This window comes from Rhinolophus sinicus, chromosome 17, assembly GCF_057876585.1.
Source record: "Rhinolophus sinicus isolate RSI-liver-muscle chromosome 17, RSI-T2T, whole genome shotgun sequence".
NCBI classification, from domain to species: Eukaryota; Metazoa; Chordata; class Mammalia; order Chiroptera; family Rhinolophidae; genus Rhinolophus; species Rhinolophus sinicus.
The window spans coordinates 132,468,308-132,490,408 of record NC_142517.1 but is presented as its reverse complement, the minus strand read 5'-3'; the positions used below and the strand labels follow the sequence as shown (position 1 = coordinate 132,490,408).

The window sequence follows — 22,101 nt, the reverse complement described above, 5'->3', positions numbered from 1 at the left end:
AGGGATTGGGTTTATGGTGAGATTGTGTCTAAGCCTCTTTTGCCCATGTCAATGTTTTCTTTCTTTATTTCTCATTTTCATGATGTATAAGAGTAGCTCAACTAGGTTTCGGATTGCTTTCGGTGGGAATGTTTTCATATTTAGCTGTATATTTGGTGTATCTGTGGGAAAAGGTTAGTTCAAATCCTCCTTCTTTGCTATGTTGAACTGGCACCTCATTTTACATTTATTGTCAACCTTAAGAAGAAAATAATTTTATTTTCCTTTTGTGGGTCAAACAACTGAGGGAGAGATAGTGTATAATTCTTGTATAGTAAGTATCACATCGGTGGGAAAGGGCACCGTCAGGTTTTGATCTCCAAAGCAGGACCTCTTGAACTATTACCAAAACTATTAAAGCTTTAGTTAAAGTGAACTAATACAAGGACAACTCTAGGAGTTGTTTCTTCATCCACTCTGTTGACAGAAGCTATTGTCTTTTCACTTACTTCTTGCTTTTAAAATCAGGGTGTCATTGGACAAAATCAGTTAATAAGTGTTAAATGGTTAACAGAAGTCATAGTATAAACACAAATGTCCTCTATCTTGCTCATTGTATCGTATTTCTAACATTCCCATTTTCTGAGTTCTCTCAGGTCATTTATCAGTATTTACATTATTATAGTAGTTTGTTATAATATCAACTGAGCTTTAAATATTCTTTAAAAACTACTCTGTGTAATTGTGGTTGGCTCTATTTCACAGTATACTTGATAGTGTTGAGAATGTGGGATATGATTCTTCTTCTCTGTTGGTGATTTCAGCTGTCAACCTCTAAAACAGAGACACATGGGAAGTGTTATTAAAACTTTTTGTCAAAGCAAGAGCACTTCACAAGTGAATAAATCTAGAACAGCCAACTTCTCAGTCTCTTGAGCACTTTATTTATTATAAATACAAGTCAATACCACAAGATGGCACCTTCTTACTTTCAACATCTACGATTACAAACAATTATCTTTTTTAATGTGTTGTTTCAGATATTATTGAAACCTTATAAAAGCAAAACTTGCTACAAACAGGATCAGCATTTGATGTATATTAAATGAGGTCAGATAATTAAATTCAAAAAAAGAATTTATAAATATTCAGATAAGAAAATTGAAATTACAAAAGCAGAGTTCATCATCATTAAACCAAATTACAACTGTGTGTGATTAATTCTATATCTAGATTGTTCAGTTTTTGTTAAAATGCCATATTAGTAATCAAATAATCTACCTCATTCTCCAATGTAACCACCTGTTTCATTTGTACATCCTAACATTCAGTACATGTTTCATTCACAAACCACCTAGCTTTCATCTAGTCCAGCAATTATGCATACTCCATTTTTTTTTTTTTCAATAAATGCAATCCATGAAGTGCCATCATCCCCTGGCTACAAAACAATATTTAAAGGTAAAACCTCAGAGAATTTCTGAAATGGTAACCCATTCTCTCTGTGTTCATGAAAATAGTCAATCCAATTTGAAAGTCTCTGAACTAATGTAAACTCTAGAAAACTCAGTGTTGAAGTATGGGAAGAATAAAGACTTGCACTAATATAGTGCGTAACAATGCAGTGTCAGACTCATCATTTACAGTAAATGCCTTGATTGGACTTTCCTCCGGATTGTCATCATGCTGCTGAAGATAAAGTTTACTCAAGTCTGTGGGAATCCCATCATGTTTTCTTCCTCCCATTTCCAAACAGGAAGAGAAGAGTTTTCGGGTCCCTTGGGAAAATCAAAAAATTAAACACTCACACCCTCAAACAACTTGAAAGCAAAATGGCAGACCAAATAATCCTTGACTCCATGTCCAAATGAAGTTGAGGCATTATACTTTTGCAATATCTGTATTCTGCCTAATATATCACACCATTTGAGATTCCTCAAAAAACTGAGAAGTCTGAGAGCTACAAAAGAGAAAGCGGTTAAGGCAGTTGATGTCTACATTTGGATTTCTTTTTCAGGTTACATGTCTAAGTCTCCATCGTAGGCTAAGGTCAGAGGCTTCTGTTGGGGAGGTGTGCTTTGATGTGGTTTTGGCTTCTTGCTGCAAAGGGAAAAGAATTCCTGAGATAAAGTTCACAAAGCACTGTTTCATCTGCCAAAGACAACTGTGAGGTTTAGAAATTCAAGCAGTTAAATGACAAAAGATTATTTTCTCTGGACCTGTGGCTTTTTCTGAATACTTGTATACTGCCAAGCTATTTTCAGGAGAAGCCATCATGCTTTCAAAATCTTAAAAATGGTTTAGTGGAAACAATGAACTTGGTAGAGGGCACTCTCCTTTCTCGTTCTTGTTTATACATCTGCTGCTCACTAATTCCTACGCCACTGCAACCTTCACATCACAGATGTTTAACATCATAAGCTGCTGGAGCAGCCAGACACGGGAGCCTTACCCTGGTCTTGCTTTAAGTAAACATGCTTCTGCTCTGGCCTGAAACCTGACATTTAACTGCCAAGTCACCAGAGTCTTGTCAGGAAAATCTCACTGATTCTGCACCTTGCAAAGCCATTCTCACTTGATCTATTTTATCTGAGGCCAACAACTTTGCCAGGTCAGGGAGGGCTGCTATTCCTTCTCAGAGAGAGAGAGGCTGAAATTGAGTACTATTGCCAGTTCACACAGTGATGCCCCAGTTCTGGAGCAAAACACTCTGCTGTTTACTCTTTGATTTGTATTATGGGTGAATCTCAATTTCTGTCTATGAATACTTATAGTTTGAATTCAGGCACACATTGCCCCATCATTCCTCTTCAATGTCTTTGCTTTGCCATGACTTCAGAGCCCAGCTAGCAAGGAGGCATCTCCTTCCCTGTCTCTAAATTCCTATACTATTTATTTTACAGTAATATCTATTACTAATTAGATGAACAGTACGTGACAAGCCCTCTGATGGGCATTTTACGTAAAAATCTCAATAAATTCCAGAATAACACTGAGAGGGAGGCATTAGAATAATTGCTACTTGACAGACAAGGATGAGAGGTTATTTACCTTCTGTCAAGTCACTGAGTGTGTGGCAGAGCCTGGATCTAAGCAAGTCCAGCACCCAGACCCATGCCTCTAACCTCTTCAGCACATCCTTTCTCTACACAAGTCATTACTTAGGCACTTAGTAGAAACAACTTTGTCTGTTCATGATTATACTCTGAGTGAATTTAAATTAGAAACAAATATTTTAATGTGTACAATTCAGTGACATTAGTACATTCACCATATTGTGTAACCATCACCCCAAAGGGAAGCTGTATCCACTAAGCAGTCTCTCCCCAGTCTCTAACCCGCCTCCCCAGCAAATACTTATCAACTTTCTGCGTCTATGGAGTTGTCTGTTGCGGATATTTCACATAAATGGAATCACTATATGTGGAGTTTTGTGTCTGGCTTTTTCACTTGTTGGTTAAATTGTAGAATTTCATATTTATACAAATTTTACCATAATTAAAAAAAATTAGAAAGGTGTTTGATAAAATTAAAATGGTGGTATGGAGAGAATGCCCCAGTTTAAAATGCTCAAGTTCTAACTTAAGGAGAAAAACTTATTTTTTTTTAGGTTTTATATTTGAAGTAAATTATAGAAGCTAAAGAGAAACATTTTTTCAATGATTAAAACAGAAACTTAGAAGAGTCCACAGATCCTATCAGTGCCCCCAGTCGGCACCTGGCATGCAGTGGGTGCTCAATTGATGACTTGTTGAGGCCTGGGCATTGGCTTCAGGCAAACAGCTTCCAATCAGAGAAGTTGAAAGGCAGAAACATGCTTTAGAATCCTCTGCAAAGGGACCCTCAGCCTCCATAATTTCCTGCTTCCCAGGTCATTTTCATTTCTCCAAAGGGTATTTATTGCTTACTTAGCTGCATGACATTCAATTTAACTTTATATTAATATATACGTATATTCCAGTGGCTCTAGTCATATTGCTGGGCTCAGGCTCCAGCATGGAGAATGGACCAAGCTTGAAATAGGGTCCGATTACTCTAATCTGCAGCATTTAAAGGTATTAAGAAAATACACAAATAAGAGTAGAGTGACGGGGAAGCGACAGCTTGTGTATCAACCATGGTGCTGCTGGTGGTGATAGTGGGGGTTATCTTAATGTCAAAAAGGAATACCTGGAGGTTTATCTGAAATGACAATAGAGGTCCCCTCTCCCACCTATCTTTTTGGGGGAGCAGTGGAAGAGAGGGAGGAAGAAATGTAAGTGCTTTCTTCCAAACACGGTTTTTGGCAATTCACTCTTAGTTGGCATTAGGCAAAGAGAAATGGGAGAGCTGAGTTCTGGGGAGTGGAGAGGAGAGATAAGATGGCAGGATCTTTATAAAGAGATAATAATATTCCTGGGAGACAGCTAATATGGGCCAGCCTCTGTGAGCTGGGCCTGGAAAATTGTGCTAAAAATATTATACAGATATTTTTATACCAGTTTCCATGTATGGAATTATGAATATTGTGTCCACCTTCGGGAAAAAAACCCAAAAAACAGAGCTCCTAATATATAAGACTTGGATTTTTATGGGCTGTGGTGTGTGTTGGGGATTATTGTGATCAAACACTCATTTTATCATATTTCTTCATATTGTATAACCTCTCAATTGACAGATACTAAAATCACAACTATGAATGTGTGAGATCTGAGAACTTTTATAGAGTTTCAAAGATCTCAAATGTTAGCAACCATTGAATAAGGTGGCACTTTGTTGGTTAGCTGTAGCTTTCCAACACTTCTGGGCTAGTAAAAAGAACCCCGAGAGGAGAGCTGAGGGAGGGGGCTGCCCTCTATAAAGCCAGCAACCAGGAGACTTGTATTTTTTTCTCTTTCAATTATAGTTGATATACAATATATTAGTCTCAGGTGTACAACATAGTGATTAGACATTTATGTAACTTGCAGAGTGATCACCCTGATAAATCTAGTACCCATCTGACACCATACAAAAATATTAGAATATTATTGACTATATTCCCTGTGCTGTACTTTATATCCCTGTGACTATTTTTATAACTGCCAGTTTGTACTGCTTAATCCCTTCATCTTTTTCACCTGCCTTCCTAACCTTCCACCTATCTGGCAACCATCAGTTCCTCTGTTTTGTTTGTTTATTTTATCCTTTAGATTCCACACATAAATGAGGTCATTTGGTATTTGTCTTTCTTAGTTTGACTTTTTTTACTTAGCATAATACTCTCTAGGTCCATCCATGTTGTTGTAAATGGTAAGAATGCATTTTTTTCTATGGCCGAGTAATATCACATTATATATATATATATTCTTTATCCATTCATCTATTGATGGAGACAGGTTATTTCCATATCTTGCCTATTGTGAATAGCGCTGCAGTGAACACAAGGGAGCATATATCTTTTTGAGTTAGCATTTTGGATTTCTTCAGATAAATACCCAGAAGTGGAATTGCTGGGTTATATGGTAGATGTATTTTTAATTTTTTGAGGAGACTCCATACCATTTTGCATAGCAGCTGCACCAATTTACAGTCCCACCAACAGTGCACAAAAGTTCCCTTTTCTTGAATCCTTCCCAACACCTACTTTGTTGATTTATTGATGATAGCCATTCTGACAGGTGTGGGGGGGTCATAGCTCATTGACATTTAAAAAAAAGATTTCATTCCTTTTTATTGCTGAGTAATATTCCATTATATATATATATATATATATATATATATATATATATATATATATATGTCTTCTTTATCCATTCATTATTTTTTGTTTTTCTTTTCTTTTTTATTAGTTTCAGATGTACAAAACAATGTAATAGACATTGATACCCCTCACAAAGTGATAACACCCCCTCTCCCAATCTACTACCCCTCTGACATCGTATATAGCTGTTACAATTCCATTGACTCTATTCCCTACTCTGTACTCCACATCCCCTGACCATATATATATATATATATATATATATATATATATATATATATATATATATAATATTATAGTTGACATTTTAATTTGCACTTCCCTGATGATTAGTGACATTGAGCATCTTTTCATATGTCTATTGGCCATTTATATACCCTTTTTGTAGAAATATCTATTCAGGTCTCTGACCATCTTTAAATTGGATTGTTTATTTAGCTGTTTGTGTGTCATATATGGCCTTTATTAAGTTGAGGTATTCTCCTTCTATCCTCACTTTGCTGATAATTTTCATCATAAATGGATACTGGATTTTATCAAATGTTTTTTTTTTCCCCTGCATCAATTGATGTAATATTATTTTTTATCCTTCATTTTGTTTATGTGGTATATCACGTTAGTTGATTTGCAGCTGCTGAACCAAATGTGCACCCCAGGAATAAATCCCACTTGATCATGGTGTATGATACTTTTAATGTATTACTGAATTCAGTTTGCTAACATTTTGTTGAGGATTTTTGTATCTATATTCACCAGGGAAAACAGCCTATAATTTTCTTTTTTTTTGTAATGTCTTTTTTGGCGTTTGGTATCTGGTTTGTTTTAGCCTCATAAAAATGAGCTTGAGAATCTTCCCTTCTTTTCAAGTTTTTTGGAATAGTCTGAGAAGGATAGGTATTAATTCTTCTTTGAATTTTTGGTAAAATTCTCCTGTGAAGCCATTTGGTCCTGGACTCTTTTCCCCCCTTAGGAGTTTTTGATTACCGATTTGATTTCAATAGCAGTTATCACTTGTTCAAATTTTGTTTCTTCCTGATTCAGCCTTGGTAGATCATATGTTCCTAGGAATGCATCCATTTGTTCCAGGTTGCCCAATTTGTTTGCCTATAATTATTTATAGTATTTTCTTATAATCATTTGTGTTTCTGTGGTGTGCTTGTTACCACTGCTCTTTCATTTCTGATTTTCTTTATTTGGGCTTTCTCTCTTTTTTATTGATGAGTTTGATTAAAAGTATATGTATATATACACATATACATATACATGTATATGTGTATATATATATATATTTTTTTCTTTTCTTTTCTTTTTTTTATTCCCCCTCCCCCCCAGAGAAACAGCTCTTGGTTTCATTCATCGTTTATATTGTTTTTTTAAGACTCTATTTCATTTACATCAGCTCTGATCATTATTACTTCTTTTCTTCAATTCATTTTTGGGCTTTGTTTTTCTAGTCCTTTAGGTGTTAGGTTAGATTGTTTCTTTAAGATTTTTCTTGTTTCTTAAGGTAAGCCTGTATTGCTCTAAATTTCCATCTTAGAATGGCTTTGGCTGTGTCCCATAGATTTTTGTGTCCTTGTTTTCATTTTCATTTATCTCATGGTACCTTTGACTTCCTCCTTAATCTCACTGTTATCCCATTCATTGTTTAGTGGCATGTTACTTAGCCTCCATGTGTTAGTGTGTTTTTCAGTTTTCTTGTAATTGATTTTTAGTTTTATAGCATTGTGATCAGAGAAAAAGACTGATATGATTTCAATCTTCTTAAATTTACTAAGATTTGTTTTGTGGTGGAACATGTAGTCTATCTTGAAAAATGTTCCATGTGCACTTGAAAGTATATTCTGCAGCTCTGTGGTGAAATGTCCTAAAAATATCAATTAAGTACATCTGGTCTAATGTGTGATTTAAGGTCACTGTTTACTTGTTGATTTTCTGTCTGTATGATGTATCCACTCATGTCAATGGAATATTAAATTCCCCTACTATTACTGTCAATTTCTCCCTTTATGTACATCAGTATTTGCTTTATATATTTATGGGCTCCTACATGGGGTGCATAGATGTTTATAAGAGTTTTCTTTTATCTTTTGTTGGATTGATCCCTTTATTATGAAATGTCCTTCTTTGTCTATGGTTATAGGTTTTGCTTTTAAAGTCTATTTTGTCTGACATAAGTATTGCTACCCGCTACCCCAGTTTTTTTTTTTTTTTTTTTTTAATTTTCATTTGCATGAAATATATTTTTCCATCCCTTTACTTTCAGTCTGTAGGAGATCTCTTGTAGGCAGTCTGTGTATGGGTCTTGTTTTTTATCCACCCTATGTCTTTTGATTAGAGCATTTAGTCCATTTATATTTAAAGTAATTATTGATAGGTATATGGTTATTGCCATTTTATTAGTTGCTTTTTTACATTGTTTTTGTAGTTCTTTTCTGTCCCTTTCTCATTCTTTTGCTCTCTTCTCTTGTATGTTGATGACTTTCTATAGTGTTGTATTTGGACTTCTCTCTCTCTCGCTCTCTCTCTTTCTCTCTCTCTCTCCTTTCTCTCTCAGTATAGAGTATCTTGCGTAGAGTTTGGATTTGTGGTTACCATGTGCTTTGTATACACCAAACTATGTTTGTAACAGTCTATTTTAAGTTGATGGCTACTAAGTTAGAACACATTCTAAAATCATTACAATTTTTACTCATCCTTCCACATTTATGTTTTCATCATTGTGTGTACCCTTAATTTATTATTTTAATTTCACATGATCTTCTTATTTTTGCCTTTTAACCTTTGCCTTTATAAGTGAAAATTGTTTTTCCTATTTTCTTATTCATATTTTTGATCTTTTATTCTTAAAGAAGTCCCTTTAACGTTTCTTGCAATACCAGTTTAGTGGTGATGTACTCCTTTAGCTTTCTCTTATCTGGGAAAGTCTTTATCACTCCTTTGATTCTAATTTATAGCTTTTCTGGGTAGGGTAACCTTGTTTGTAAGTCTTTGCCTTTCATCACTTTGAATATTTCATGCCAGTACCTTTGGGCCTGCAAAGTTTCTATTGAGAAATCAGCTGATAATCTTATGGGAGTTCCCTTGTACACAACTGACTGATTTGATCCTATGCTTCATCTAATCTGCTGTTAATTCCCTTTAATGTGTTCCTGATTTCAGTTATTCTTCATTTCTGACTGGTTCTTTTTTATGGTTTCAATCTCTTTGTTAAAGTTCTCACTGAGTTCATTTATTATTCTCCTAAGTTCATTGAGCATCCTTATAACCAGTGTTTTGAATTCTGCATCTGGTAGATTGTTTGTCTCCATTTTGTTTAGTTCATTTTCTGGACTCCTGTCTGGTTCTTTCACTTGGGACATGTTTCTTTGTCTCCTTATTTTGGCTGTCTATGTTTGTTTCTATATATTCGGTAGATCTACTATGTCTCCCAGTGTTGGCAGTGTGGTGTTATATAGTAGGTATCCTGTGGAGCACAGTGGTGCAGTCTTCTTGATCTCCTGAAAAAATGTTCTAGGGTTGTCCCTTGTATGTGTTCTTCTGTTGTAGTTGAGGCTTGATTGTTATTGGCATGTCAGTAGGTGGGATTGACCCTCAAGTCGACTAGCTGTGAGGACTGGCCATGATTACAACAGACAATATGTTTTGTGGGGGTAACTCCACAGAGCTGTATCCACTTTAGCAGGGCTCTGGTGCCTGCTGAGTCTGCCCTTGGGGTGTGTCATTTGTGGACTTCATTGGGTGGTGCTTTGGTAAGATCTGAAGACAGACACTGTGTGTGCTGGTCCTGGGCCCTCTTGGGATGTGCTCTGGTGTACCAAGGTCAGCCACTGCCTGGGGGTACCTGGTAGGACCTACAAAGTGATCTACAGTAGGTTGCTACCTGTGCTGGGCTAGGAGTTGCCTGAGAGAGGCTATGCTCTGAACCGAGGCAGGCTGTCACTAGTTCGGGGTTTGGGTCTGCTTAGCAAGAGGCACAGGGCATGCTGAGGCCATCTGCTGGTTATCTGGGGTTTGTGGACCTTTCAGAGATTTTAGGAAAGTCCACAGCTTTAGCCAAGCCTGGCAGCTTTTGAAGAAGAACTGCTGAAAGAGGTTCAGGCATGTGAGGTGAGTGGGATGGAGCCTCAGGGAATCACCAGGGTGGGGTGAACTGTGTTAGCCAGATTAATAGACAGCACAGATTCGGTGCCTATATTTGTCTGCCAGGTAGGTTGGGGGAGGGTTCAAGAAAGAAATAATGGCATATGCCAGCACTTCATCCTTGGAGAGCTGGATGAAGCTAGTCAATCAGTTTCTCCCTGTATGTCCCTGGTGCTTTTCAAGCTGCTGCCCCTGTGCTGGAGCTCAGAGTGAATCAGTTTGTGAGAAAGTGAGTTTGTCCTTGGGCTCCTTATTACCTGCAGTGCCTAGCTCTTTAGCAGCCTGTCATCTCTCTTGGACACAATCTTCGCTGGTTTTCACAGGCAGTTGTTATGGGGATTTTCCTTCCCTGCACTGGTGCCCTGGGCTGTGGAGCTGGGACCTCTTGCTCCTCATGGGGAAGGGGGGACCGCCACAGCTGAGATATCCCTCTTGATTCTTAATCACCAGACCATGGGTGTAGGACTTGCCTGTTCCATGACTCTGCCCCTCCTATGTGGCATCTTCTTTATATCTTTAGTTATAGGGCTTCTGTTCAGCTAGTGTTCAGATGATTCTCAATGATGTTTGTTCTATAATTCAGTTGTAATTTTGATGGGTCTTGGGAGGAGGTGAGCACACAATTTAATCTACTCTGTCATTTTGACCAGAAATCTCCAGGAGACTTGTTTTTAGAGGCCCCTGTTCCCTTTCATTTCTTCCATACTGGTATTAATTTTTCCCTCACATAATAAGTTTTGTCTTTAAGCATATGTCACCTCAATTCTGGTATCAGAATAGGAGTGATCACCTCACAGTAAATCAAGACCCACAAACACCTGGCACATAGACCACCACCAGTCATTCTCTAATCCATCATGCAACCCTGGCTATGAGAGATCATTGCTGACACACATTAAAGTGATCTCTTCCACAATCATTGGTATCTTAGCAAAGGATAAACACGTGAAGCCAGAAAAGCAAGTTCATTATGGACAGACAAGAAAGCTGCTAGCACTTCTTAATATTGTTGAATCTAGCCATAAAAGTTCTCATCACCAGGCCAGTGGAGGTTAAATAGTGTGATGAAAGCCAGAAACTGTCTTTTGTTTGCAGTTACTCCTGAGGGATGACCCTCTGGAAGTAGGGGTGCCATTCCCAAACTTGGGCAGAATAAGAGACCTTTACTGAGTTGTGCTGAGCAAGGCAGAATGGATATCAAAATCTGTAGTAACTTCCAGGCACTATATCTATGCATAGATTAACTAAGAGCTCAACCAGTCATCAGTAATATTTTCAAAATCTACAAACACTGATGGCAGATATACAGAGTAGTATCTGAATGATGTCCTTAAGAAGACTTTTTTATATTTTCTCAAAAGCATTTCCATATTTTATTATAAATTGCTTCCATCTAAAAGTATACACCTAAGATCTGGCATATTATAGCAGTTCTCTTGTCCTAAATCATTTATTTTTGGAGAGAAAATATAAAATCTCCAAAACTGTCTTCCTCTAACTCTTCTGCAAGCTATTTAATAGAAGTAGATGCTGTGATAGTATCTATTTGGATTCTTTACGCAGATCATAGGTAAGGGTAAATGGTACATGTTTTAATATCAATTAGATCTGTTTCTAGGTCTATTGCTTAATTTACTTTGGAAACAAGGAGTCTCTAAAAAATATGAAAGTGGTAGACACTGCATTTAGTCTAAAGAGCTTTTAGAATTACTCAAGGGAAAGAAACTCTGGAGACTGGAAGACCAGTGGAAAGAGCATACACTGTGGGGTTAGATAAACCTGGAGCTTATTTTACCAGGCTGATGATCTCAGATAAGTTATTTTACTTTTCTAAGGATCACTTACTCTCTCTTTAAAATGAGGATTAAAAACAACATCTTATTAGATTATTGTGAGGACTGAATAAGGCAATCTGTGTAAAGTACTTTGACATATAAATATCATACGTTTTTTCCTGCCTTTTGTCTCTAAAAATCATGGGCAATACATTACTTGTTTTACTTATCTACTCACTTATTTATATACTTATTCGTTTGTTCAATACATATTTGTTAAACTTGTGCTGAAAAATATATCAAAAAAATAGAGCCATTACACCTATTCCTCTCCCTCCCACAAAGTCCTTGGGGTTGGGTAGAGAAGGAAGATATTTATACAAATAACTAAAAGACCAGTATGGAGTAAGCCATAGGAGAGGAGGCATGGAGAAGTTATTCTAGATTGTTTGATAAGGAAAATGTTGGCACTAGAGTTTTAATGAGAAGAACAGGTGGAATGCCAATAACTAATGGTGATAAATTCATTTTAGATGAATGCAATATAATGCAGAAAATCATGGAAATGGAAGCCTCTTTGCAGAATTAGAATGCACCACCCTAAGTGCCCTAAAATAAGGTTACTTCTCCTAAAAAATTATCCATCAGAAATAGAGTGTAGCCTTTTTTTCAACTCCTGTAACTCCTATAAATCTTTCATATTATGAGGCACTACCTTGTACTTTTCCAATACATTTTTTTAAAATTGGGGATCATACATACACACACACACACATATTACAAATAATATGGTCAACTTTTCTAATATATATGCATAGATACTTGGGTCTTGGGATAAAACCTCTGAAACAGCAACACAAAGAGATAGAAAGAAGTGCTGTATCTCAAACAATTGAGATGGAAATAAATAAGGTAAACTTGAAAAACTGAATTTGACTATGGAAAGGAGACTACAGCATGACAGTGACTGATCTGAAAGATACATGTGAACTTTGAATAAACTGTTATTAAATTACAGAAAATGAGTATTTTATAATGCAATAACATAGAATGTTGGAATATTGATATGAATGCATTAACTAAGCACATTAATGAATGCATTAACTAAGCACATTAAATATTAAAGTAGAAAATTTAATACTTTATCAAAATAAAACAAGTTTATTTTGGAAGTGAAATATTTTTTCCTTTGTGTTTTTAATGTTCAATGATAACGTGAAGCCTTAAATATATTTGGGACTGTACAACCTAAACTGTCTAGAGCATAGGAAAATAGGAGAAGATGAAATTGAATTTGTTGTTTGGGCTCAAACTGTAAAGAGGTTAGTTGATTGGCCAGGCAGCTAGAACACAAGTGTCATTTGCTTTCAATGGGAAGCCACTGCTGGTGTCTGAGTGGGAGGGGAGCTGAGCACCTGGCTAAGTTTTAGGGAGACTAATCTGACTGGAGAAGGGAACTTTTGTAGTGATCCAAATATGGAACAATTGTGTTATTTCCAAAGAGGGATTATTAAGACCGGGTATTGAGGATGAAAAAATAGATATGAGAAATAATGTACATAAATATTTATGTAATTTGGTCATGGAAAAGTGAGTGGAAATTTGATTTAAAAAAAAACACAAAAAACAACAACATTAAATTTCTCTAGAAGATTGTTTGTTACCAGAATTCGGTGATGTACCTAATTAATCCCCATAGCCTACAGTCATGCAGAAAAGGCCACAGTAAATATTTATCATTAAAGGAATGGATTAAGGTTAACACAATTTTAAGTTGGAGGGAATGGAGAAATGTAAAAAGGCAAACGTTTTGAGTATTACTAACAGTTAATTTTAGATCTTTGCTATTCGAGGGAAGAGGGAGCCATACAAACTGGAATTGGGGACGTGGCTGATAACAACTAGAACACATCCAAGCTTTTAAAGATTAATAGATTATCCGACACTGTATTTAGTCCCTTGTTTGGAGAGCAGTTTCTCATCTGTCAAAGCTTCATGTCCTTTGCAGCAATTTCAGACTTCCTCCTCTTTTGCTACTATTTTTCTGGTAGTGAGTGCTTCCTGTCACTTTAAATCTCTCATATACCGTGTTTCTCTGAAAATAAGACCTAGCTGGACAATCAACTCAAATGCATCTTTTGGAGCAAAAAATCAATATGAGACCTGGTCTTATTTTACTTTAATATAAAACCGGATAATATAACATAATACCGGGTCTTACATTAATTTTTGCTCCAAAAGACATATTAGAGCTGATTGTCCGGCTAGGTCTTATTTTCAGGGAAACAGGTTAATACGGCTTTGAACTTCACATTTGTTCATTAAAACAGGATCTAGGCAATACTTACAAAACATTAATTCAAATATAAAAAAGCTTGTCATTTGATTATAGGGTGAATGACTAACTGAAGGTGTTACGTTTTATTATAACATTGTAGAAACATAAGTTGGATAGAGATGCAATTTCTATCACTATAGGTGGCACAAAGAATTAAAGTCATATTTTCGTCACTAACTTTCACTGACCAACAGCAAAGATTTAAGAACTGTGTAGCTTTGGAAACAGAAATTGAGGCTGAATTTATTTAGCCTGATTTTGAATCTAGATTAAAACTTGGGTAATTTTTTTCAAGGAATTAGTTTATGAGACTGTCATGCGGGAGACCCTGCTCGCTGCGCCATTTGTCATGCGGGAGACCCTGCTCGCTGCGCCATTTGTCATGCAGGGAGGCCCGTGGGGTCTCTGCTCCCGCTCCCCACACAAGAACGCAGGATATGGTGAGGCCAAAAAGGAACACCCATGGAGCCATAGGTAGGGGAGTCATACCACTATATTCTCTCTGGCGGCACTATACTCTCACTGGAGGCTGGATCCACACTGTCCGCAAACCACCATCCGCACTTGCCAGCCCAGCCGCCATCTTCTTGCTAGCCCCATTCTTTCTCTCTCCTCCTCTCTGCTAGCGTAGCCACAGCAGTTATATTAGTGGCCAATGGCTCACTGGTTACAGCTGACGGCCAACTAGCCACAGCTGATGGCCATGCAATCACAGTTGGCCATTTACTACCTGAGCCAACACCTTTCTATGTGAGGCCGAGAGCCTGGAAACTACTTTCTGGGGCTCTGCCCCAACAGAGACCAATGAATATCTTGATCAATAATATTTTTAAAAATCCTTTGAAAATTCTGCTTAGGAAACTAATAAAATATTCTCAACACACTAGAAAACATCTAAATGTATTTACTTCTGTCTCATCAACTAAAATATATTCCGTACAATACACTAATCATACTTTTTTGAGAGTTATACATTTTCTGAACTGGTCACAAGATTAGATTCTTGGAATTGACAAATTTTGTCTCATAGCTGGTCAATGTAGATAATACTTGGCACTGCTATTTAAAATGTACTAACAGGTTGTTTGAACCAACTGGTCACTTTAACCTAACTGGTCAAAATAGACCAATTTAAGAACTAGAACTACCTAGTATAATAATGGTTCTCAGAATTGGCTGCATATTAGAATTACTCGGGACACTTTTAAACATCCTAGCCACAGGCAAAACTAATTAAATCAGTATCTCAGGCTGGGATCCAAGAATCAGTCCCCTGGAGATGCCAGGAGATACCAATGAAAACAGATGCCAAACTGAAAACTACTGATATAAATCAAAATGCTATAATGGGAAAGTCCTGACTAATGATTTGTCTCTTGCACCTTCTGATGTTATTTGAAAATCAAATGAAAGAATGTCATTTCAAATGAGGACAATAAAGATAATGATGTCCCATTTCAACTATTCAACACTTCTACTGTTGATTATTTGTGGGTTCAAGTATCCTGTTATAGTGGCCAATGATCCTGATATGAATATGCTACCCATAAAAACATGGAATATAAACTGGTAATTAGTACTTACCAAACAAGGTAGGAAGTAAAGACTAGGAAAATCATGATAAGAAAACCACCACCTGAAACGCCATAAACCCAAATTTTCACTCGGCCATCTGTTTAAAATAGAGATAAAATAACAAGCTTAGCATACAAAAGCTTTGTTTCTCATTTAAATGAATTATTTATAAGACTTGCATAAGTCATAAGCATAAGGGGAAATACCCAAATGTGATAGCTATTAAACGTAAAAAAGGTGAAAATGTAAGAGAATCGATCAAAATTTTCACAATGCTAAACAAACACTGGCAATCATTAAAATCTAACAACTAGCAGGCTATTTTGAATTAATTTTCATGTGTGTATAATCTTATGCATGTCATACAAAAGTATTGCAAAACATTTTGACCACATAAGTAGAGGAAATAAATTATAATTAAACACTCCTGAGTGCAAAGAAAATTACTATGACCACTTTTTATGGCTTTGCTTCCTGAATGATACTGGGTGAACCAAACCTGCATGGTCAAGTAAGCTAATCAATTTACCAAATTATTGTATAATATCCACATGTGTGCAAGTGTACATTATTTTGGATTTGCTATCTGCTAGCGTTAAAGAAAAATAGGTAATGGTCTGGTCAGTTTTATGAGTTTTACTATATAACTTAAGTGTATGCATATTTTTTCTATATATGATAGAGATTTGACTTGTTTCTGGAACTGTAATGTTTTTTGCTCTATTATATGTGAGCATACAGTTAACTAAACTTAGAATTGGACTAACAAAGGAACTGTAATCCTTCTCTGAAAGACGTATACAAACAGAAGTTTCATTATAAGCCATGAATGTAATTAACGGCAGGTCCAAAAAACACATATCAGCATCTTATTCTAAAAGCTTCTGTAGGATGAAAAACAATCAAAACCTTTTAAACAACACTTCTTTGGAGTAAAACACAATTTCATTCAATTATATCCTGACCACCTATTATAGTTTTTGCTTACAAGACACTTTCAAGCTTCAGTCAGGTTTTAGAATGAGGTTTCAATGCAGTAATGATATTTTTCTAGGGTCATAAAGCTATTAACAAAGCTTTGATCCTCATCTCTTTGAAACACTAATGATGAAATCTCCTAATCTGAGTTTTTTACATTTGTAATTAAAAAAAAAAAAAAAAAAGTCTTCCCTAAGTGAGAATGCTCCTTTAATCTTATTAGCCCTAAACTTAATAGAGTGGAAATCTTGGGAGGATCCAGTACTTTAAAATTCCTGGTGGAGAGGTCCATGATCTTTAAGTATGTTACTTAAAAAAGAAAATAACTCTTTACAGTAACATAATGAATGTAGGGTCAAACTTCAAACTACAAAAAAGATATGCGGTGAAAAATAAGTCTTCCTGCTACCCTCTCCTCTCAGTTCCCTACCTATGAGCTACCAGTTTCCTTGTGAATCATTTCACCGTTTTTTCTGCATAAGCAAGCACGTGGATATGTACACACAAATACATACTTTATTTTTTTTAAAGACACAGTTGGTACATATCATTCCCTTTGATTTGTACTTTTTTTCACTTAACAATATATGTTAGAAATATTTCCATTCTGGTTCATAAAGGTCTATTTCATTCTTTTTAATGTATCCATGATATATATTGCACAATTGTCTCTAGAGATATTTATGTTGTTTCCACTCATTTTCTATATAAAAAGCCATCATGTAATGAATATCATTTACATTAGTATATGTGTGTATATTGTATGATGAATTACTAGGAGAAAAACTTTGTTACAATGTGTGATCTATATTGCCTAGATGCTCTCCTAAAGGTTGCTCCAATTTATACTCTCACGAAAACATAGTGAAAGTTATAAACTCTCTTCCCCAAGTAAATATATAGTATATATGCTTATATACATATATATGAGTACACAATAATGTATATATGAATAATCTATATGTATACACATAGACACATGTGTATATTTATATACATGATATTATGGATGCTTTCTTTAATTAAACTACCAAAGTTTAAGAACCTCACTTGTAAATTTAAAGACTCATATCCCTGGAACCTCACCCTAATTCTTTTCCTGAAGTGGGTCTACAGGCAACAGGTAAGCCTGGCTACATTGCATACCATGTGTCCTTCAAAGTAAAATTACTGCTTAGTTACAAGATGAATAAGATGTTTTTAAAACTTTATAGCACAACCAGACATACAGGGGAATCAGAAGTGAGGAAGATATTGTGATCACCCTTATAAATGGGTTGAAGATTGCAAATCTTGTTTCTTCCACAAGATCTAGGGTCCTTTGGGGCTGGGCTTTGGTTTTTATTTCATTTAAGCACAACATCAAGGCACTTTCGGTCTGGCAAAGGCCTAGGGTCAGGTAGGAGAGTTCCCAGGGTATATTTTGCCTAAACTTTGTCTGTCTCTTCCCTCTCCATGCCCTGTGACTTACGTCACTTTGTTCAGTCATTAGTAGCATTTTGTTTCTTAGAAGTGGTACATCTGATAGAGTATCTTGCTTTCATTTTCTGCCCACTTTACAAAGTGAGAAGCAGAGACCAGTGCTATGTAAAGGGCTTTATGGCATGACTTTCAGACCTTATGTCACTTAATGATAGTGTGACCTTGGTTAAATTTATTTGCGCAGTTTCAGACTCCTAATCTCTAAAATGGGAATGATAGCATCTCATTAGGTTGCCAGAAAATAATGAAATGATTCCTGCACTATAACCAGCACAGAACCACAGGGTACACAGAAAGCATCTAATAAATGTTAATTCCTGATCGTCACAATCACCAGTTCCTGAGCCCTACAGGCCTGATACCTCTAATACCCATTACAATCCTGCAGAGTAGGTACTTCTAGATTGATTCAATAGATGAAGAAATAAGTCCAGGGAGGTGAAGAAAGTCTGAGCCATGATGACAACAAGGTCGGTCTGCCTCTGAAATGGATACTTTCTATCATTTCACCAGTTTCTCAAACCATATAGAGTCCCTGGACATTTCCTAAGGTATCTGCATGTTCCTGAGAATCGATTCCAATTTTTGCTTTTAATTTAAATCATATACACAAATTCACAGTTGGAAAAAAATACACTTTTGCAGAAAGAATTCACAATTAATATATATTTTAAAGGTTTTAATTGTAGTTATTTAATTCAGCATCTCTTAGGCTGGAGTTGATAAACTTATCTTCAACCATCCATGAAAATATTTTACATTTAAAAGGGACCATACATTATACAATACTCAGATTTGAAAAACCTTAAACTATACCATATTTCCCCCTGCTTTTCTTTTTTATGCCTTCCCTCCATTCTTCCTGCCATGGACAGAAGTCATAAATATGAAACCCAATCCCCGATGAGAAAATTTACATTTCTTATTCATAACTGAAACGTACCTGGATCAAGGGGTTGAAGGTACCATCCTTTAAATATATCATGTATTTTTGAATTCACAGGTCTATTTTTCCCAGGAAGGTTTTTCACATGAGCTTTTTTATCCTCTGAGCCAGGTACTTTCATGCAATAATCCAGAAAACCATTTGATCTCATTATCTCTGTATAACCCTTCTCACAGCCACAGACTCCACCCTACAGCATAAAAATATACTTATGGTTACACAGTGAGTTGTGCTGATGAAAAAATAATTTAAATGTTGGAAACATTTGATATTAGCATGTCATGGCAATTTAAGGTTTTTTAGCAACAGACTTGCCAAAGAGATGAAAATCCAATAAGCAGTTCATCTTTCTTAGTTCAAAAATCAACCCTTAAATAAATCATCAGCTATTTCTAGTGGTTTATAATTCTTTCTCCTTCCAAATATGAAATCACAATTCTTTGTCAATAGAGAGTATTAACTACATCCTTTTATGTCTCAGAGACGTTCCATTTAATCAAATTATCCTTCACTCTTCCCCCCTCCCCAACCTGTTTCAGATCCCTGTCCACTCACTCCAATCTGCCCTTGATACTGAGAAGCAAAACAATAGAAATTATGTACATATCTTGAGTTGTGCTCTTTGAGCTCTATTGTTGCCCCATCTGCTGAGTGCCTCTCTCACCTTCTACCATTGATCACTAACTAGTCTGAACTACCTCTCTGCTTGTAGGTTTGGTTCTGCACTCAAGGAAGGCCACCCATGTGGAGCAAGAAAGATTTCACCAAAGGCACATGCCTATGAGAAGAAACCTGTTTAAGGAACATCACATAACTTTCTAAAAAATTATATATGCACTGCACATTATAAGTGTCATTGATTAGAATACATTGACTCTTTTGCATTAATTCCTGAGCAGTGGTAGATGGGAGTTAAGGGAGAACAGGAAAAGATTTCTGCAGGAAAAAAAGGCGGTGGGGGGCTTCTGGTCAAGATGGCGGAGTGCCTAAACACTGTGATTGTCTCCTTTCATGACCACATCAAAATTAACTAAACTACAGAATGACCATCATTGAGAATCACCTAAAGTCTAGCTGAACAGAATTCTTACAACAAAGGATATGCAGAAGAAGCCATACCAAGACTAGTAGGGGGGATGAAGCCATGACACAGGCTGGTCCCACACACAAGTGTGAGGGTTAAAAATCGGCGGGACATCTCAGCTGCAGAGGTCCCCCCAGGAGTGAGGGTTCCCAGCCCCACACCAGGTTCCCCAGCCTAGAGTTCCAGTGGCAGGAAGAGAAATCCCCACAACTTCTGGCTGTGAAAACCAGTGGATATTGTAGTTGGAGTCCCAGGTGTTCCTCTTAAAAGAGCACACACATGGGCAGCAGCTCAACAGGCAACTGGGACATACAGGTAGGAACTAAATTTCTGGCTCCAGGTCAAGGGGAGGAAGGGAGCTTTCTCCCAGACAGAAGCAGTTGTAGAAGCCATTATTCCTTTGTGGGGGCCTTCCCCTGACCCCACGTGCAAGCAGGCCCCATACCTGAGGCCCCATCAACCTAGTGACACCATTCTCCCCAAGATGCTTCCAGTGGCTTTATATATAAATTGCCTATCTTGGCTCATGCCATGGACTTTCCTAAAAACCTCCCAAAGATTCCCAAACCCCAAACAAACACCATCTGGACTCAGCCTTGCCCGTACTTCTTGCTAAGGAGCCCCAAGCCCAGTACAAATGGCAACCATCTACAGATCATTGTGTCACTCATACCAAATGGCCCCAGGCAGGGCACAGGCAGCAGCTGACATTGGCCTGCAACAGACCCCCCTTCCAAGAGGCCTGAGAACCAACACATGCAGTGGCCAGCTTCAGACCACACCCGACCACCTCCACAAACGACATACCCAAGGAAAGACTGGGCAGGAACCAGAGTCCTACTGCATAGGGTCAGCAACTGCAAAACAGCTCCTTCCCTGTAGTCATGACCAGTCCTCACAACCAGTCAAACTGAGTGTCAGTCCTTGCCATTGACATACACACAGCGACTAAGGCTCAACTACAACAGGAGGGCACATACAACCCACACAACATGGGACACACCGGGTACACCCAGCTCAGGTGAACAGGAAGACTGAGCCACTGGGCCCCATAGGACACTTACTATGTAAGGCCACTCTGCCAAGAGTGGGAAACAGCTCTACCTAAAACACAGAAACAAACACAGGGAGACAGCCAAATGGGGAGACAAAAAAACATGCCTCCCAGTCTTAAAAGAACAGAACTCCAGAAAAAGAACTAAACAAAATGGTGACAAGCAATCTACCAGAGGCAGAGTTCAAAACACTAGTTATAAGGATACTCAACAAACTCAGAGAGAACTTCAACAAAGAGATAGAAAACAAAAAAAGAACTAGTCAGAAATAAAGAATACATTAGAGGGAATCAATAGTGATTAGACGAAGCAGAGGATCATATCAGCAATGTAGAACATAAGGTAGCAGAAAACACCCAATCATAACGGCAAAAAAGATAAAAAGAATTAAAAAAAAATGAGGACAGTTTAAAGGACCTCTGGGACAACATCAAGCATACCAATATTCCCTTCATAGGAATACCAGAAAGAGAGAGAGAAAGGAATTGAAAATCTATTTGAAGAAATAATGATGGAAAACTTCCCCAACTTGGTGAAGGAAATATAAAAGCCCAGGAAGCACAGAGTTTCAAACAAGATGAACCCAAATAGGCCCACACCAAGACACATCAGAATTAAAATGCCAAAGGTTAAATAAAAAGAAAAAGAGAATCTGAAAAGCAGCAAGATAAAAGCAGTTAGTTACCTACAGGGAAGCTCCCATAAGATTGTCAGCTGATTTCTCAATAGAAACTTTGCAGGCCAGAAGGGATTGGCAGGAAATAATGAAAGTGATCAAAAGCAAAGACATACAACCAACATTACCCAGCAAAGCTATCATTTAGAATCAGAGGACAGATAAAGAGCTTCCCAGACAAGAAAAAGCTAAAGGAGTTCATTACCACCAAACCAATAATACAAGAAATCTTAGAGGGACTTCTTTAAGATGAAACAAAAGATCAAAAATATGAATAAAATGGCGGTAAGTACATTTTATTGTTAAAGTAAATTAACAATTACTTTAAATATAAATAGACTAAATCCT

The 22,101-nt window shown here is 36.9% G+C and overlaps 1 protein-coding gene and 1 long non-coding RNA gene across 4 annotated transcripts in view; one reads left to right on the top strand and one right to left on the bottom strand.

Annotated features, from left to right (window-relative positions):
* The window catches only part of LOC109458701 (uncharacterized), a 256,457-nt gene extending 236,653 nt beyond the window's left edge, over positions 1-19,804 (top strand). The window contains exon 4 of the long non-coding RNA XR_012497479.2: positions 19,651-19,804. This is a non-coding gene — a long non-coding RNA (uncharacterized LOC109458701). The remainder of the gene's footprint in view (positions 1-19,650) is intronic.
* The window catches only part of THSD7B (thrombospondin type 1 domain containing 7B), an 800,685-nt gene continuing 779,469 nt past the window's right edge, over positions 886-22,101 (bottom strand). Inside the window, exons 26-28 of one of the 3 annotated variants that reach the window (XM_074335740.2) lie at positions 18,936-19,128; positions 15,542-15,629; positions 886-1,757 (exon numbers count right to left, since the gene is read on the bottom strand). In XM_074335740.2, the coding sequence (XP_074191841.2) occupies positions 1,706-1,757; positions 15,542-15,629; positions 18,936-19,128 (333 nt within the window). In that variant the 3' untranslated portion in view covers positions 886-1,705. Of the gene's footprint in view, positions 2,080-15,541; positions 15,630-18,935; positions 19,129-22,101 lie in introns of all 3 variants that reach the window. The other 2 variants (XM_088793974.1, XM_019752567.3) reach the window with 2 other exon arrangements.